This window comes from Nipponia nippon, unplaced genomic scaffold (assembly GCF_047370975.1).
Source record: "Nipponia nippon isolate SJK-2023a ecotype South Korea unplaced genomic scaffold, ASM4737097v1 scaffold_1, whole genome shotgun sequence".
Taxonomy (NCBI): Eukaryota; Metazoa; Chordata; class Aves; order Pelecaniformes; family Threskiornithidae; genus Nipponia; species Nipponia nippon.
In genome coordinates, this window is record NW_028262290.1 from 145467716 (window position 1) to 145485854 (window position 18139).

General features: G+C 38.5%; 2 protein-coding genes across 31 annotated transcripts in view; one reads left to right on the forward strand and one right to left on the reverse strand.

Moving 5' to 3' along the window:
* Positions 1-18139, forward strand: part of CACNB2 (calcium voltage-gated channel auxiliary subunit beta 2) — a 259039-nt gene that overhangs the window by 117589 nt on the left and 123311 nt on the right. The gene's annotated exons all lie outside the window — the stretch shown is intronic.
* The window catches only part of LOC148057653 (uncharacterized), a 69780-nt gene that overhangs the window by 41094 nt on the left and 10547 nt on the right, over positions 1-18139 (reverse strand). For 10 of the 27 annotated variants that reach the window (XR_015708628.1, XR_015708619.1, XR_015708621.1 and 7 more), the window contains exon 5: positions 12864-12987. The exons of 16 other annotated variants lie outside the window; for them this stretch is intronic. Coding sequence is in view for 3 of the 11 variants with exons in the window: in XM_087776376.1 (XP_087632502.1) it covers positions 12864-12987 (124 nt within the window). In the remaining 8 variants the exon portion in view is untranslated. The remainder of the gene's footprint in view (positions 1-12863; positions 12988-18139) is intronic. One more of the 27 variants, XR_015708646.1, reaches the window with a different exon arrangement.

Consider the following 18139-nt stretch of genomic DNA (forward strand, 5'->3'; position numbering starts at 1 on the left):
CACTGTGAGGCAGTGGTGGGCAGGAGACTCCTCTCATACGCAGAGCGGTGTCAGGACAAACGTGTGCCTTGTGTCACCTGTGCTTATTGGAGGCGGTTTGCTGAAGGAGAAGGCTGAGGAGCTGCAATGAAACCCTCCCTTTGTGCTCCCTGTGTACGGCCTTTGCCGGCGAGGTGGATGGGTTGTGCAAGGGAGTAAGTTCTGGGTCGAAACAATTACTTAAAATGCGACTGTGCTTGAATTTCCTCTCACAGTATGATAATGAATAAATTGTAAAAACAACAAATGTAATGAAAAGTTAATTTTCTGTTCTCTATGGGAATTTCCCTCGATGAATCAATAAATCCAGTGATTTTTTTTTGTTTGCTTATGAACAGAATTGCAGCATTCTACTTCCTTTAAGTAAGCCCACCATGCAAAGAAGGGGAAAAATTGAAATTACATTGCTTACCAGCAAGAATACCTTTCTGTCCTGCTTAAGAAAGAAATAATTAAAGCAGGTAGTTTTGCAGTCATGACATGACCTGTTTCACAACCATACTGGGCTTGGCAGTGGCAAACCGATACCTGGGTCTTCCCGTTCTCTTGTGCGCAATTTCTCACCCAGACTGATATGCAAGCGTCTCAGGAGAAATACGTAACCAAGGAAAGAGAGAGGCTCTGAACCCTCCATCAAAAAGTATCTGTCAGAAAAGGTCTTGCAAAGCAGCTTTAAACCAAAACCACTAGAGGTGTAACACCTTCCAAACGACCTGACTTTTCCAAGTACCTGAATGATTTATGATGTTCTCCATTGCAAATTCATTTTTGTCAGGGCTGATCTAATAGATTTATTAGAGAAACAATTTTGCAAGTAATGGATCTTTACTTAGCTCTACTGGATTTCACAAGGAGAAAAGGATTAAGAATTCTTTTTTTTTTTTTTAAGGAAACTGTATTCCCTGATAGATCTCAGGTGAGGTTTCAGGTATTTAAAACAAAAGTTCTGCTGCTATTTGATTAAATTCTGATTTCCTGTGTGTTTTAAGAAAGTAGGATTTGGAGCAGGGGTTCCCTTGCAGGGTTTTTGTTTGTTTATAGGAAACCAACAGGATAAATTGAAGTAGAATGGATTAAAAGCCTATTGGAAGGAAAATCGTATTAATTAGAAAGAAAAGTCAAAATCTGGTGATATAGAGGGAGAAGAGAATGATGATGCATATAAGTGAGTAACAGAAGATGGAAGCAGAGAGGAGACACGGAAAAGAATTAATCCAGAGGTGAAGGTGAGCTTTTAAGTCAGCTTGAGTAACAGCCATGGTTGAAAAAAAGGTGGATATAGAAATAGGCAGTTGTAATTTAAAACAGAAGTAATCTGAATAATTGAATTCTTAAAAATTCATCTGATTTGTAGATCTTCCTTTAAGATGATATGGTTGAGATCTTAATGTTTTCAGATGTACCAAAGTGGTATTTAGGATTCAGATAATCAGACAATATCACATACAACTGAATACTGGTTTCATACCGGTAACTCAGGGCTCAGTGTTGTCAGATACCACAAAACTGTGTAAAACTCTGTTTTTCTGTGTTGCCAACAACTTTTGCATGGTACATGGAAGACAACACAACCTGATGAAGAGTGCTTCATCTCTGACTTCTATGTGGTACTCATGAAACAAAATATGTAATAATTAAAAATTCAGTCTACAAGATGATTTCAGTTTCTAATACTTTCAGGAAGAGGTGTAAAATATGATTTCCATGTTTCTTTACTGTCCAGGAGCTTGAAAAGGGATGTCCCTCCTCCCTCTCTCTGCCTCAGCTGCGGGGCAGGCAGAGGGTTTTGGATGGGCAGGGTAGCACTGAGCATGCTGCAGCCATGCATCAGATTCAAAATAATTTCTGTAGTAAAGTATGCTCTTTTAGAAAATCCTTGTGTTTTGCTTCATTCTCTTTTCTTCCTTAATCCCTTTCCCTTCTTTTATTTCTGCTACACAAGCAGCCTAATTGGTTTTATAATTCACATTCTTTCTGTTCTACAATATATTCGCCTCTTTACATCATGGAATAATCCTAAAATACGTACCAGAAATATGGTATGTGTACCAGAAATAGCAAATGGGAGTTTTGTGTTCTGTTTCGGCTTGGTTTTGTGTTGTTTTGTTTTTTGTTTTTTTCTAGAAGCTTCTTTCCAGCAGTCTCTTGTCTAAATATTGCCCAGCAATCCTGTGGCATTCCCTGGATATAGGACACAAAATCATTCTCTTAATTCCCATCTCTGATTACTTTCTGCTGCTGACTAGTCCCTGGAGCTGAAGCACACAGATTTAGTATATTTGCTGTGTCACTGAAATCTTTATTGGCCAAGAATAACAAACAAACTGACCCACCCAAACCTGTTCTGTCTGCAGCTGTACAGGAGGAAACAGAGTCTTGGGGAGCAATAAAGCTTGAAATTCTCTCCAGGTGATCCAAAGTGAACATGCACTTTAATTTGTGTTATGTTATACTGATCTGAATATTTGCTGTGTCTAAAAGCTAATGAAATTTGGTGTGGAAAGGCAATGAGAAGGGAAACGGTGGTTGGTGTGGGTCAGTGTCAGTGAAAATTCGTCTTAAGGAGATTTATAGAAATAACCACAGTTGCAGGGAGATAAATATGTATTTTTCTTAATGGATGCTATCAGCAATCCTAAATCTGCGTGTAAAATGCCTGGAAGTGTGGTGGATATGGACATAACCCAGGCCTTAAACAAACATCAACTGCATTAAACTAACCAGGCATTTAAATGACAGTGTTGCATCCAACAGAGTTTTGTTTTCTAAATCTCCTTGTACACGCTTTACTAAAGCTTTACGGAACTAATTAACTGAGTTAAAGTGAAAAAGGAAGAAGATTTGGAACAGAAATAAGCCCATATTAGTGGTGCTCAAATTTGATGGAAAGTCTCAAAGCCTGTAAGGCCCGCGTGGGATGCTCCGTGCTGTGTGGGTAGCCAGTGGCCTGGCCCTGCGTAGCGGGGGAATGGCTGGCGGTCCCGCCAGGCAGGGGCATAGGGGAGTCTCTGGAAAGACACTGGAGAGGTTTAGCAGCACAGTGTCTGTCTGGGTTGATGTCGTATGGCGCTGGATTGCAAAAAAAAGCTCCAAATGAGCAGGTGAGGATATAAAATAGAAATATTTGAGTTGGCTTAGAAACAATGGTGAAACGATCACCTGAATGTAGTTTAAAGTACACTTGTGGCCATAAATGGGGCCTGGCTTTGCCTGTAGGAGTTATTGAAGCTGTCTAGCTCTAAGGCTGTTTCTGTACGTGGGAGCTGAGGAGCATCAGAGGTTTCCTGGCACAGGAGTGCAACTCTGTAGAGTTGTCTGAGTGGTCCCTGGTGTGCGTTTGGCCGGTACTAACTCACAGTCTTCCAGGCAGCTCTTTGGCATCTCTTGTGAGACAGCACAGGCCAGGTAGTACTCCTGCGGGGTGGTTTGGATTCAGCCATTGTCTTTTGGAGGGGAAGAGAGTTAGTTTAATACTATGGACTTGGGCAACTCCAAGCCAGTTGGCTTCGGTTCAGGAGAATGGTCCAGGCACGTTTGATGCATTAGACCCCGGTAAGAGGAGCCAGGAGTACTGTCCCATGCTAGTAGTCACTGATTTACCTTCTGGGCCCTGCAGTGATTGCACTGTTAACTGCTAGGAGTGGACCAGGAGCCAAATGAGCCAGGAGGAAAAGACCTTCCTCCAACCCTTGGAGGTACCTCCATGTGTATTGAAAAAGTGTTTGTTTCTGCCCTTGTGTGAAAAGTGGGCATTTGTACGGCCAAGATTACATTTTAGCAATCATTTGTAAGTCATGTTGTGCTTGATAATTCACAGAGCAGTAGCTGTTTTGCAGAGTAATTTTCTTTTTTTACTGTACAGTTGATCTGAAATGCAATCAGTGGTATTGTATTGTCTGTTAATATTAAGACTCTTATGGTTAAATTGTTCTCCATATTCTTCTGCTTTTGAAAAATAGTACTTTCGCAAATATGTTGTGTGTTGAAAATGAAACTTTTCAAACAAAATACTGGCATTGGCTGTACAGCAAGGTTAAATAGGAAGCACAGTGTATACTGTAACTTCTGGTTAGGGGCAAAATCAGGTTTAAAAGCAGGGTATATCATGTCCTTGGCTCTTGGAGAATATTAAGGAAGTAATCATGGGAAAGAAATGGACTGAATTATATTAGGGAGGAAAATAAAATAACACTATCAGCTGAAGTCTCTATTTGCAGAGATAATGTAACCTTCTGGGCAGTTCCTGCTGTCATGGGCTGTCCCTCTGCTGCCTAGTTCATGGTTGAAAACACTATTTAATGCTCTAGGGAAAACTCCTTCCCATAACCTGGTACTTGACAGTACTAACATCCATACTGACCTATGTAGTTTAATGGAAATGCACAGCAGTTCTTTGAATGTGCGTTTTTTTTCTCCTGTGTACAGTCATCTAAAGGTACTGCTTGGACTTAGTTCCCCACATTTGGGTGTGATATTTCTGGAGAATTTGTGCTTTAACACAACAAGAGGTTGCTTTTTATTTTACCAGAGGGAAAGCTAAGTCCTTGATCACAAAACCAGAACCAGAGTTAAAAAAGAAAAACATAAAAGCAATGAAAATGAAACTTTAAGTATATTTAACACCAGCCTCCTTCCCTGGAAGATTTTGCAGAGGCATCTCTCAGCTATGAAGTCTTAGGGGTGGCTTAGCACCATGACGCTTCCTGGGAGTTATGTTTCATATCAGCCTTTAAGCTAACTTTGAAAGTTGAAGAACTCAGTGTGCGTCTCCTTTCCCTCTCTCTTTGTTCCCCTTATCTGTTAATTTAGCACTTGACATGAAACATGCTGTACCCAGTTAGACCAAAGATTTATCGAGCTGTTTCCAATAGTAGCCAGTAGCAGAAATAAGGAGAAATATAAGCAAAAAGCAAGTGCGTAGTGATACCTTTCCACAAGACAGTTTATCCTCCATGAAGTGTGGCACAAGAACTGCATCAGTGGTACTATATATAAGGTTTATTTAATGTGTGTTCACTGGCTGTCAATGGATTTGTATTCCAAGAACATGTCATGTCCACTCGCTTTTTGGGTCTAGTTCTGTCATTTGCTGCATGTGTTATTTACTTAACAGAAATATGGTTTCTGAACTTACACTGGGATGGTTGGGATGGCTCAAGTTCTTTCTTGAGGACTGAGCTTGAGATCAAAATGCAACAGGAGGGACATTTCTGCCTTAAGGGGTTTATCTGTATTTGAATTCTGTTGTACTCATTAATTAGCGTCTTCCTTCTACTTTAAAAAAGCTTCTTTTTGGTCACCTTGTGAGTGCACAGCAAATATTCTGCATGTCTTCCAAAGACGTGTGGCCTTGCAAGAGGATCTCGGAGGTGAGGTGCTGCTTCTGGGAGCAGGAGGCTTTCTCTTACACACCAAATTTTGGTGCCACAGGCAACAAAAAGATCGCGTGCTCCCATTTCAAATGCTGAGGAGATACCACAGTCTTCAGAACAAGCAGCCCCTTCTGACCATATTCTGCCTGTCTTAGCTGTCATCTGTAAAGTGGGAAAAAAGCCCCCTTCATCTTACCGTGCTTCTTATTCTGACGATAAATTCTTTTTGAAGCTATAGAAAATGCTAGTGATGAGCTGCTCAGAAAATTCCAAGAACAATAATATAGGCTGCAGAGCAATACAGGAGGCTTGGGGCCCAAACACTCAGGAGAACAAAGAGGAGAAAAAAATATATATAAGGTAGCAGCTCAATAAACATTCATCTGTCTGTGTGCTGGAAAATGTAGGAGCTCTCTGGAAATCAGAATATGATTATGTAGGTGAGCACAAGGGAATTCATTTAAAGCTGACCAAATGCTTAATTGCTTTATTTTGTAGTCCTGTTAATCTTCTTTCAAAGTAGGCTCTGTGTGTAATATATTGTAGTTTAACCTTGGTATGACTGGTTTTTGTCATTCTTTCCATGCTTATTAGAAAAAAAAAAAAAAAAAAAAAGAATTACGGTGTTTGTTATTAGTAAAAAGAGTAAGTCAGTATTTTTTTGCTGTGCTACATTGTTTTCTTGAGCCTATTTACAGATCTTAATTGGTATGCAATTGCTTTCCTAATCCAGGTAAGTAGTGTTGAACTGTGAATTGCAAAGTCCAGTGCCTTTTAGATTGATGGGTGGAGGCTCTGCTGCTGTTTGCAAAGGATCACTGAAAATTCTGCATTGCTGGCCTAATAAACTATAACTTCTATCAGTATAGAAAGATAATCTCAGGTATTTGTAGGCTGTAGTATTCTGTGATAAATGGTGAAAATACATGAAATAAAATAGATGAGGGATGAATAATCCACTCTTATTGCATTGGTAAAAGTTGGAAAAATAATTTTAAAGTAACTTATTTTTAGTTCTTTTAATGAATTATTGTACTGACCTATTTTTGATATAATCTTAGAGGCTGTAATCTGAAGACCATTTTCTGATTCCCTGTAAACCAGTGCACATTACTGGGTGGTAGTTCTGGCTCATCTATTTATTTCAGTAAGGCTTTTTCTGTAGTAGTAATACTGAATTCTTCACAAGGATTTAGTGATAATCCTGTTAATATTTTATTGTTTGAGCAATTACAAGGATGGATATAGATATCCTTGTGTGATGTTTTTATTGTCAGTAGAAAAAAAAAAGGCAACTTTACAAGAAACTCTTAATTGCTCCTCACTGGAGGAAAATTATGCTTAAGAAGAAAATAGATTGTAACAGTTCATCATAGTTCTTCGTTTCATATAGCTTAACAAGCTATTGTATGGAGAGTTTTCACTGATTGATAGCAATCCCTTCCAAACTTCACTGTGGAGTTGCACGTAAACAAATATGCATATATTGACAATTGCTTCATGGGGGCTATGCAATGGTACTTTGTGTCTTTTGTACTTAGTATTAGATTGCTTTGCTGTCTCCTGAGGAAGATCACAGATTAATATTTATGAAGTATACTTTGTATAAAAATAATGTAGGAGAAGAGTACTGACCCCGGACCTTCTCCCTTCCAGGAGTTCCAGCTGTGGCAATAATGGTCTGCTGTGGTTTTTATCCCCTGTGCAGAGAGGGACATGAATTTGCAAAGCACAGAAGTTTAAAAAACCACACTGCAATACATTAAGGGTGTATAGCATACAAAATTGTATTATTTATTTCATTCTTTTCTGGGAGAATATGTATTAACTTGTATGTTCAATTGAACAGAATTGCATATCAGTTCTGCTTTTCCAAAATACAGGCGTCTGTTAAATGGAAATGAATTTATATACACAGAAATTGTGCCTGTTGGAACTTGCATAGTAGAAATGGGCCCCAGATGTTACAGTTATGTAAGGGCCTAATCTAAAGCCAACTGAAGGGAGCCTTGTGGGCTTCAGATCACGCCAATAAGAACATTTTCAGAAGAATTAACATCGAAGGAGATTGCAGTAAGCTAGCATTGTCTGTAGCTATTGTAAGTATGAAATCAAAATGTATGGATGGAGGGGTGTGGCTTATTAACTGTGGCTTATTAACTGTGACTGGAGTTAAATTTGCACTTTGAAGGGGAAAAATGTGACAAGAATTATCCTTAATAAAAAAAAAGACTTCCTTTAAATGTTAAGTGCAACTGTATGTATCTTAAAGCTGTCATTTTTTCTGTTTACTTGAGTAAGTGTTTGTGTGGGGGTGGTTAATTATTAATGTTTTGAGTGTGAGATACTTGTTTTGAAGTAGATGTCTTTTCTGCTTTTAAACTGATACAGCATTACATTGCGTAGCTATTGCTATGCATTACAAAATAGAAATTACACTCACAAAGGGAGTTAGGCCCTTGGTGGGTTATCTCATAAAGCTTTGCAGAGAGGTTTGGGTGGTGGAGGTTTGTTGCCACACCACTACCAGAATCCTTTCCCCTGCTTTTGTTCCCTTTAGCTATTTCAACTTACTGACAAGGCAAAAAAGAAAAAAAATACGAAAAAGAAAAAAAAAAGTCATTTCCTGCTGGGCTAGGTATGTCACTCTCCTCCTGGAGGGGTCTGACAAGTGCAGGGACCAGTAGAGGGAAGGGAAGGCACTGCTGGAGGTACCAGGGACGGGGACAGGAGTGAAGAGGACCAAGAACTCTGCTCTCAGCAGTGGCGTTCACTTATTTAAATTGTTAGTTTAGCTATTTTATGTGATGTTTATGTTTTATGCGCTGAACTTAGATTCTTGTAAAGTTCCTAACACATCTTTCAGTGCCATCAGGGAACTTAAAGTTTCATCTGGTGCTGAAGTTCCTTCTCTGCAGATATTAAAAACGATCTGTAGGAGCTCTGTGAATCTTGCTTTCCTAACCAACACCTAACCTTAAAGTACTGTTGTGCACTGATCCTGCTTTGTGAACCTTGCAGTAAGTCAGTGTCATATAAGAGTGGGAGTGTATTTAAACTGGTGGAATTCCACATTTTCCATTAAATTGATTTTTGGCAAAGCAGTATGTACTTGAAGTCAGGAAGATCAGCATCCACGAAGATGCAACAGTTTGCCCTCAGATGCAACTGTTGCTCTCAGGAGTAACAGTTTGCAAGACAAATTCCTCAAGTTAGCTGGGCAAAAATGAGGAATATGAACGTGCAGTTCTTGGTAAGCCAGGCACTCTTATTGTGCATTTTAGTTGTAAAAAATAGCTGTGAACGTTTTTCTCCCAGTAGGTATCTAACCAAGTCAGCTTGCCCTTATTTAAAAAAAAAAAAAAAAAAAAATCTTCCCTGTGTGTTATAACCAGTAACCCTGCTGGTTTGAGTACTCACCTGTTTCAAACCTTTAAAGCTATTTTGCAATATTGGGCATTGCAGAATTTTGTCCTTTATTCTGTGACAAATTTTTCACCCTGAACCCTCTCCCACTTATAGAAAATAGTTGACTTTTCATTGGCCACAGAGAGAAAACCAAGAGATTAACTTTGTATCTGGTAAGGAAGAAACTTTTCTTCGGAGGTGGGAGACCTTGTTCGTGTCCCTTACTCAAACTGGGCAGAGTGTACTCGGGAAGCAGTTTGGCTATCCTATAGCTCAGCTCCCACTGTGCTGGGTGAGTGGCTGGCTTATTGTCTTTTGCTAGAAGTATCAACCAGCCACTCTCTCAGCATCTCACCTGGAACTCTGCTGCGTGAGCATTCAGTTAGCATGCAAAACACCAAGTAGACTGGCCCTCTGGTAAAGGTCTGAGAGGGAGTGATGAACCTGAGAAACCTTCATGAGCTTTGACATGAGCAAGGGAATGGAGTGGTCTCCTGCCAACAGGGTGGTTTTGAGTGTTTTCTGTGGAAAGGCTGTTGCAGCAATTTAGGAAATTTGGGTTTAGGTCTGTTTGCTACTGAATTGTTGACTCTGTGTGAGCTTTGACTAATTTATCATCTGTCTTCTCAACAAAAATTTTGTAGATGTCAAAATTCATATCTATCAACTTTGCGTAGGCATATGCAGAGTTCTACTGTCTTGTCATGGTTAATAAATGAGGGATTTTAATACCTTGATGTCTTTTGGGAAGACATTGGCTCCTCTCAAAGGGGAAAGGAAAATCTTCTAATGTTGACTCTTGCTAGGTGAGAAGAGCTGGTAACATATGAAACTTACATGAATGGCAAAGGGATAAATATTCACCTTCAAATAGGGAAAGGGAACAGCTTGGACCATACTTGACTCAACCTGAGGTCTTTGTATGGGATACTTGGATACCTAAAGAGTTGGCTGAGGAATCTAAGAAACATGAAGTTATCTTTTCAGAAACTCTGTAAGACTGGTGAGGTACCTTATGACTAAATAAAAGTAAATTTGGTATCTCAGATAACTGAATAAAACAAATGCAGTATCTGCCTTTAAAATGGGAAGGAAATGAGAAACAGAAAAATCCTCCTGTGTATATATATATATATTTTAGATTTAGACCTGTGGACTGACAAGTTGCTATGCATTACCTGTTCATGTATTTATCCATCAGCAAATGCCAGATAACATAATCTATAATGAGGCAGAACTATAATAAATTCCCTTAATTTGTTCGCCATATGCTAAGAGTGCCCACATGTCCACATATGGATCAGCTGGTGCACAATAACTTGTTGATGAGAAAAATTACTCATATGTCTAAGCTTTTATTATTCCTAAGATACTGACTGTTGTGATGTCTAACAACTGATATATGATCTGATTTGTCAAGAAGAGCTTTTTTAGACAGACATCCATTTTCAATTTGAGATGGAAGGAGGTAGAGTCCAGATACTTTAATTTGCTAAACTAAAAAGCCAAAACAAAAAACTCTTAAACATTCACAAGCAGCTTCTATTAATATGTTACTGAGAATGAGTATTTAGTCAATCAGTGCTTCTATGCTCTTATGTGCTTAATGGCATTTATAGTCCAAACATAGCAAAATTTCATAAGATTATGTTTAAAATTGATTGAGACTTCTGATGAAAACACTGTGTAAATATAGAGTATTAATACTTAACATTAAAGCTACTTCTCCATTAGGGCTATACAAGATTAAAGAATGAATGAAGATAGTAATCATTGGATGAATTGTGTTCCTGTTCTCTTAATAAAGACCTTATATTTTTCTGTAAGTGCCTGAAGGTCACTCACTTTTATTCTAAGGCACCTTAATTAAGTTGTCAGGTACATACAGCAGGCAGCTTTTAGCAGACCTGGTACTTCTTAAGTGACAATTCACCCTCTTGGGGAAAAAAGGGCAGAAGTCATCTAGCATTTACTACACACTAGTTCCATGACTGTCGGCTGCTCAGAAGTTAAAAAAAAATTAAAAAAAAAAAAAAAAGAAAGAAAGAAAAAGAAGTGGTTTGTATTCTATGGCTAGAATATTTAGGGAGCTTTTGAAATTTTATGATTGGTACCAGGGAATTTCTCTATTGCTGTTTCTGCAGTTTAAAACATCTTATTACTGTGTTTTCTAGTACAAAGTTCTTTTGTTTCAATATTGTGATGCCAAAATTTCTCATGATGACAGCCTGGTCTTGCAAGCTTAGTTTCAGTATTCTGTAAAATCTGCCGAAGGGCAGAAAATAAGCCTCTGGAATCAGAGCTGCCCTGTCCTAATTGCAATATTCCAGCTGGGACTGTGATTGTGTATTCTTCAGAGTAGTTTTGATTTGCCCCAAGGTATTTGTGTCCCACAGCATGTGTTAAACTTTTTAAGGATGATAACGTTGCCAAAAAGCTAGCTCAGTAATTGTACTGTAAAAAAACCCAACTTTATTAATACAGTATTGCATTGGAAATTGCTATACTTCTCACAGCCTTCTAAAATTGTATTCGCTGAAGTTTACAGTTTGCTTCCTCTGAAAACAGTAGTTGTTTCAACATTTCCAGTTTAATAATGCATCCTAGAAGTGCCTTATGGAAGTCAAAATAAATTATACAAGAGGTTGACAACGTTCTGTGTATTTTTCTTTGCTGAATCTGTTTCAGGTAAATAGAAATATCTATTTAATGAGAAAGAAATACTTGGCTATCTTCAAAAACTTATGCAAGGTTTCTACTTATTTGTTTCTGAAGCAGTGGTAAAATTTTAACAATCCTGCATTCTCAGCCTTCCCTTGCAAAAAAAAAAAAAGGCAAACCTGATCATGTATAAAGCAAAAGTCACTTCTAGTTTCAGTGAGTCAGAATTGTTAACAATATGGTATGCAGCTAATATAAATAAGAAATCACATTTTAAGTGATGGAAGGGAGGGAAATGCATAACTTTATATTGACCTTGGTACACCTTACAAGTGGCTGTGTGAAAATATGTGTAGAAACCGGTTAATATAAATGGAAGCCAGTCTGAAGTCTTTATTTAAAGACAATAATTAATCTGTTTTGATTGTTATTGTGTGACACGTAGGTGGGGTCTGCCCTTGCCTCTCCAACTACTGTCAGCTCTACAGAGTGTAATTACAAAGTCAGTGTTAAGAGTTTGGCCTTTGGAAATAGGCAATGTTTTCAGCTCTCACAGACCAGAGTTTTGTCTTTATGGGGCTTTACTTGCCTAGCATGCCTATTAAAGACCAGTCTCGAAGTGTAAGCAGAGGAGAAGATTGCCTAGCTCACTGAGCAGCTGGAGCCAAAAAAAATGTTTGTGCTTGTTGCTACTCTCAGGAGTCACTGCCTCATCATTTATTATCTCAGTGGTAACAGGAGCAGAAAGCTTTTCTCCGCAGCTCTTTCTCTGTTCATACCATTCCCTGCCTGTTGCTGCCTGCTCCTTACTCCTTTTTCCTACACCTCCAGAAGCCTCTGACCAATACAGACATGTATCCTTCATTCTTCTTATTTACATTTAACCTATACTCTTATTTTAAGCCAGTTGACCCTAATCTTGCAAACTTTTAAACACATTAGGGCCAATAATATTATGCATGTGAGTTTCCCTGATGATTTCAGTGGACTGGCTAGTGCATGGGAGTCTGCCATGCTGATGGCAGAGATGTTTTTTACGATGGTAGTTTTTGTAAAGAACCATGATTAAGGTTCATCTTCTACCATAATATATCTTCTACCTTAATTATTGGTCAAGCATAATTTTCCTTTTACAGGGGAGATTTCCAACTTGAATTGTGATTTCCAACTTGAAATACCAGTGCCTAATATCTCTGTTCAGGAGAGGGAAAAAAAAGAAAAAATATCCATATCCACAAACATCAAGAAGTCTGATTATCCAGTGTTCATGTGCAGATACTTCTCCATGATTTGTTTCTGGCTGCATAGACAGTTGTTGTATGTTAACAGGAGGCCATATGTGCTGCAGGGCATGCATCTGAGAGTAATAAAATGTTATGTTACCCCAGCAAGTGCGCGGGCTTCGTTCCTAAAGCGGCTGACGTCACCGGGAGCACGGAGCCCTCCCACTCCTCCTGGGTAATTGATGGTGACGGGCTCTCTGCTGAGCTGTAACCTAACATAGGGACTGAATCAGATCAACAGCTGAGAGAAATCGCCAGCAAACAGTATCGCTCCATATAGACAAAAGCTGGGCACTTTAAGCCAGGCTATAGATGGACAAGTATTTCAACTAATGGTTAGTTAGGCTGATTTGCTGAAGTTTTTGCTGGTGCACTGCTTTGTGTCAGAGGTTTTGCTCCTGTAAGAAGCGTTGCTGCTGCTGGAAGGCTGGCCCACTTGGAGCGAGGCTGACATGCTTGACAGACGCCTGATGTCTCCTCAGACTAAGCACATTACTCCTGGGGTAAGCATATGCTGAAGGAGTGCAGGCCAGATGCTCGGGAGCCCTTTAATTTTACAATGCAGTGTATGGGCTGGCTTGCAAGTTAACTTAATTACAGTTAAACTGTTTCACTTTCCTCTCATCTAGCCAAGCTCAAATATTGTTGAAAAATGTGGCAGCCTTTTTGTGGAAGTCCAAATTATACTTTTGAGCTTCCTTTTTAAAAACTAACTTGCTGTCACGTTGAAAAACTGCAAAAAAACTAGAGCTGAGGGGAAGGGAAAGCACTCACAGGTGGCTGTTGCTGAGAGTGCTTCTATCTATAACCCTATTAAAATAGTTAAAATGAAGTAGGTTGCTGTTTGTTCCATGTTTTGGGGGATTGTGCTCAATTGTTTTCTCCTCAATACGAGAGCAATGGGACTCTCTGCTGGCAGTAGTTTGAAGTACATTCTCTTTACAGACACAAATGTTACACTCTGTATTATTTTTGGTTTGGAGTAGGTTGTAACATGCTCATGAGTTTTGGTTTGGCAGCATTTGACCAGGTACATGTATCCTGGGGCCAGGGACTTATAGTAGAAGATATCCCACCACAGCTGTGCTTATGAAATAAAACAGAAATAGATGACAAATATTTTTAAAATGTTATAATTGGATGTGCTCTGTTTTCTTTTTTACACTGTAGAAAACAAAGGATGGAGATTAAAATAATAAAAGTAACATAGGCCTAAACTTCAGCCAAATGTTTTGCTTAAACTTGCTGCTTTCTATAACCTTTATGAGAGATTTGAGTATAGTTGCAGTGAAAGAAGTGTACTGGAGGCGTGACAGTAGCTTTCCAGAGTTATTCTGAAAAAACCCAGGGACAGTGTCTTGTGTAACAGCTGCTCCACAGCTTTCTTCTAGAAGGAAATCAGATTTGGATCATTCCTATTCCTGGATTATTTAGGGACCTCCACATAGGAAGCTGAATAGTTGTTGCTAACATCCATTCTATCCTCCTCTTACAGACAACTTTTCTTTATTCAAATTAGAACGTGTTCATATGTTTGTGGGGGAAATAATGCCACAATGGGTCTTATAGGAAGTGTGCCATGAAGTAGGAAGGTATACAACTTCACTGGACTTGTTTTCAGCATGGATGTTCAGAACAGCAGAAATCAGCTACTAGTAGAATCACAGAATCATTTAGGTTGGAAAAGACCCTTAAGATCATCGAGTCCAACCGTAGCTTTAGCTGCCTTTAGCATTTTCTTATGTAATTAATATAGCTTACGTCTTTAAGTTTTAATATATATCTTTTCCAAGCAGTTCTTAAGAGTTCTTAATCCCAATACAATTATAAACGGGAAAAAAAAAATAGAGAATAACTTTTTGGGTGGGAAAAGGGTGTAAAATGAAAAAAAAAAATCAATTGGAAAATATTGTTTTCCTAAAGAGAAGCTACCTGATGTTAGAACTTAGCACAAATAATGTCCGTGTTTCCATGCAACATTTTCAGCTTTCTGTCTGCTGGTCATCAAATAATGTCATCAAGGGGAAGGTGAGTTTGATTTATCTGGGCTATAGAGTAAAACAAAGCTTTTCCCTCATATAACATCATGAAGAAGTCCAAGCTCTATTTGGCATAGTCATAGAGGTCCTGGTGGATGGAGGAAGAAGTTACTGTTTGACAGGGTGAGGAGATTGCAGTGAGCAGTGCTGTGGATGTAGAGCCCTTGTGAACTGCGAAGCAGCAACAAAGCAGGATAGGTGAAGTGGAACACAGGCAGAAAGGAATAAAATTTGGCTGAAGGGATTCAGCCATCTACATTATGTGAATTTCTGAACATTTGGTCAACCCTTCTTTCAAAATGATGGTTGATGATGGTTCTTTCCACGTTTCCTCAGTTTCTATCCTAGTTTCTAGATGCGTCATGAGGGGACAAGGACCATTTAGCTTTGCTAATGTGAATTTTGGCTGTAGTCAGTTCTTGTTCTGAAGCCTTTTAAAGGGAGCTGTGCTTGCAAATTAGCTTGGTTTTAGCGGTACTAGTCCTCAAACAATATCTAATTGAAAAACGTGTTGTTTAGATGGATGAGAGGAAAGTAATGGGAAGATTGGGAAGATTAAAAAAAGAGATATAGCTTGAGAACTTTATCTTTCATATTTGTTGGCATGTATAATTAAGTAAATTGACTATTGATGCTGGTCTCTTAATGACCTATGTTGCATCAAAAGTGGATACCAATTGCATAATTCAACAGAAATTCCTATAACCGTTTAATGGGTACTTTTTTTCTGAATTGCCAAACTTCAGGATGTCCCTTGTAACAAGTTGACTCCTGAAGTATTCAAGTCAATTAAAATGTTGCAGTAGGATGCAATAAAGTAATACTTATTGCATAACCACTGACACGTTTTTCACCACCAACACAGTCCTTGTGACATAGAAATTCTTCAATATGGAAACTTCTGTAACTGCCAGAAAGTGTAAGCACATCAGGCGCAGTAATTCCTAGTGGTCTCCTGAGGCTGTCATTTTGTCCTTACCTCACCCACTATGCAGAGAAGTGACATCCTGCTTTTTGCAAATTTACCCAGATTTTCCTGAATTTATGTTTTCAGCATGAGTGGAATATATAATTGCTGCAGCTATTTTTTATTCAGTTTTCAAATTTCAGTGAATGAGCCTAGGAATTCATAAACTTGAAAGGGCAAATTCTGCTATTTGCTTCCCAGGATGGATAGTGTGGAAGTGCAGCAGCATAAAAGCGGTGTAAAAGGAGGGGAGGTAAAGTGCCTTGAAACTTGCACTGCATTCAGATACTTATTTTGTAGGCTATTAAACCACTGGGCTGCTTTATTTAATTTCTGTTTTTTTGCTATGGGCCAAAATACAGACAATGTTATAATTTTGAAAACAGGTTTTCTAATTACATACGCACGTATGACTTTTGGCAGGTTTTTTTTATTACTGGTCTCTAAAGTCCTTTGTTATAAGTACAGTATTTCTTTGCAAATTTTTATGCACCACTGGTGCAGCATGTACACTGCGTGAAAGCCTGTGGTTTATATCGTACTTGCAACTGGTTTAGTAACAGCAACCAATGTTCTGTGAAAAAGATGGTTTGAAAATTCTCCATACTGACTGACAGCCTAAATGTTTACATTGCTGCTCATGCCATCATCTTATATTTAAACAAGCTGCTGAGTATTAAAGTGTATGGACAGTCTTTGTATAACAGCTCTGATTTTTAGGTTGGTTTCCTAAGACAAAATTTATGCAATCCCACTTTCCATCTGTTAGTTGTGCTTCTTAGTAACTTGAATCCAATGGCCAATTTAAATCAGTCTTGCAGAGGTCTCAGAAGTACTGAGTGCTTATAACAGACCTTCTTGGAGGCTGGATGGAGCTGTTAAAGCCATTTGCTCGACATGCCAGTGTGTGAGAGTCAAGGCACTCCCTGGGCTCCTCTGGCATCCAAAAGATAGCATCCAGCCAGCCGGTGAGCACAAATTTAACTCTAGAGTAGCTGAAACAAATGCTGCCTCTTGTTCAACCAGCAACTCGCAGAAAGGGAAGGGAAGTTTGGGGAGGGAAGGGGAACCGAGGGTACAGAGCATGTGGTGTGTAGGGAAAATGAGAGAGAGCTGAAGGTATTGTGGAGGTGTGTGTGGGAAACCAGGCTTCGTTACTTCTGCTGTTCACAAAACAACTTGTTTTTCTTCAGCTCATCATTAATGATACATTGCATTTTTCAGTATTTTAGTGGATATAAGTTTCTATTTTTTTCTGAATGTTTTGAGGCTGCTGAAAGGATGCTGACAGATTGACGATTTAGAGTATTTGTCCTTTAAAAGTTATTAGCTTGTTAGTTAATGGTATTGGTAGAATATTATTGTCAGAAAAAAATACCAGTTTAAAACTCTGCTAGCAATTCTAGGTATAAAAGGTAAATTTCACTTTGAATAGGCTGATGCTGATCAAAGGCTGTCAGTAGAAAGACTGGCTCACAGTTGCAAGAGTTGTAATGCAACTTAGTGTCTTCTCAGTTTGACAGCGTCCTCAGTCAAGTACGCATTATGGTTTCCGTGCAATTCAGCACAGTCTTGTGAGTACACAGTTCAGCAGCTTAGTACATCGGGATAGAGTTTCTTTGAAAATCTGTGTGCCCTAGACATGCTTGGGCTTTACATTTTCCCCTCTTATTAAGAGCCTTATGATTTTGCTTATTTGTTTCAGCACTATTCAGTGACATTTTTATTGGAAAGTTTTTTTCTTTTTATGTCACATTCACATATACTTTATCATTATATGATAATAAAATATGCATATCTTTCTTGCCGTTTAATAATGTAACAATGAAACAAGTATTTTCAAATCATAGTATTATTTGAAAGAGTAATCTCTTTAATATTTGCTCTCTAGAAACTAGTAAGTGAACATAGGTAAGGCACTGGAAAAAGTAATGTTTGAACTTTTTAAATACTGCTTTTCAGCAATATTTCCAGTTTCTCTTGGAAACAGGGTCACTTTGGTATGTAAGAAACAGGGTAAAGCTTAATTGTATAATACTTTCAATAGCTTATGCTACGGTGGAATACTAGAAAAGTCATTTTCAAACTAAGCACTTTGATAACTTTCTGCCAAATTGTAAGTAAATCAGTGAGTTCCCAGAACATCATGATATTTTCTGGCTGAATGTTTTCTGTCAAGAAAATGTGACCAACTTCTATTGCTGTGCTTTCACACGGATCTCCCAGCTTCGTTAGAATTTGTATAGACTTAACCAAAGCAACTAGCATCGTAATGTCAGAAGTCTTTCATTTTAGGAGAAGCTTAAAGTGTCTGAACTAAACTGCTTGAGAGAATCATTTCCTTCTTAAATTTTAAAAGCAACTTTCTGC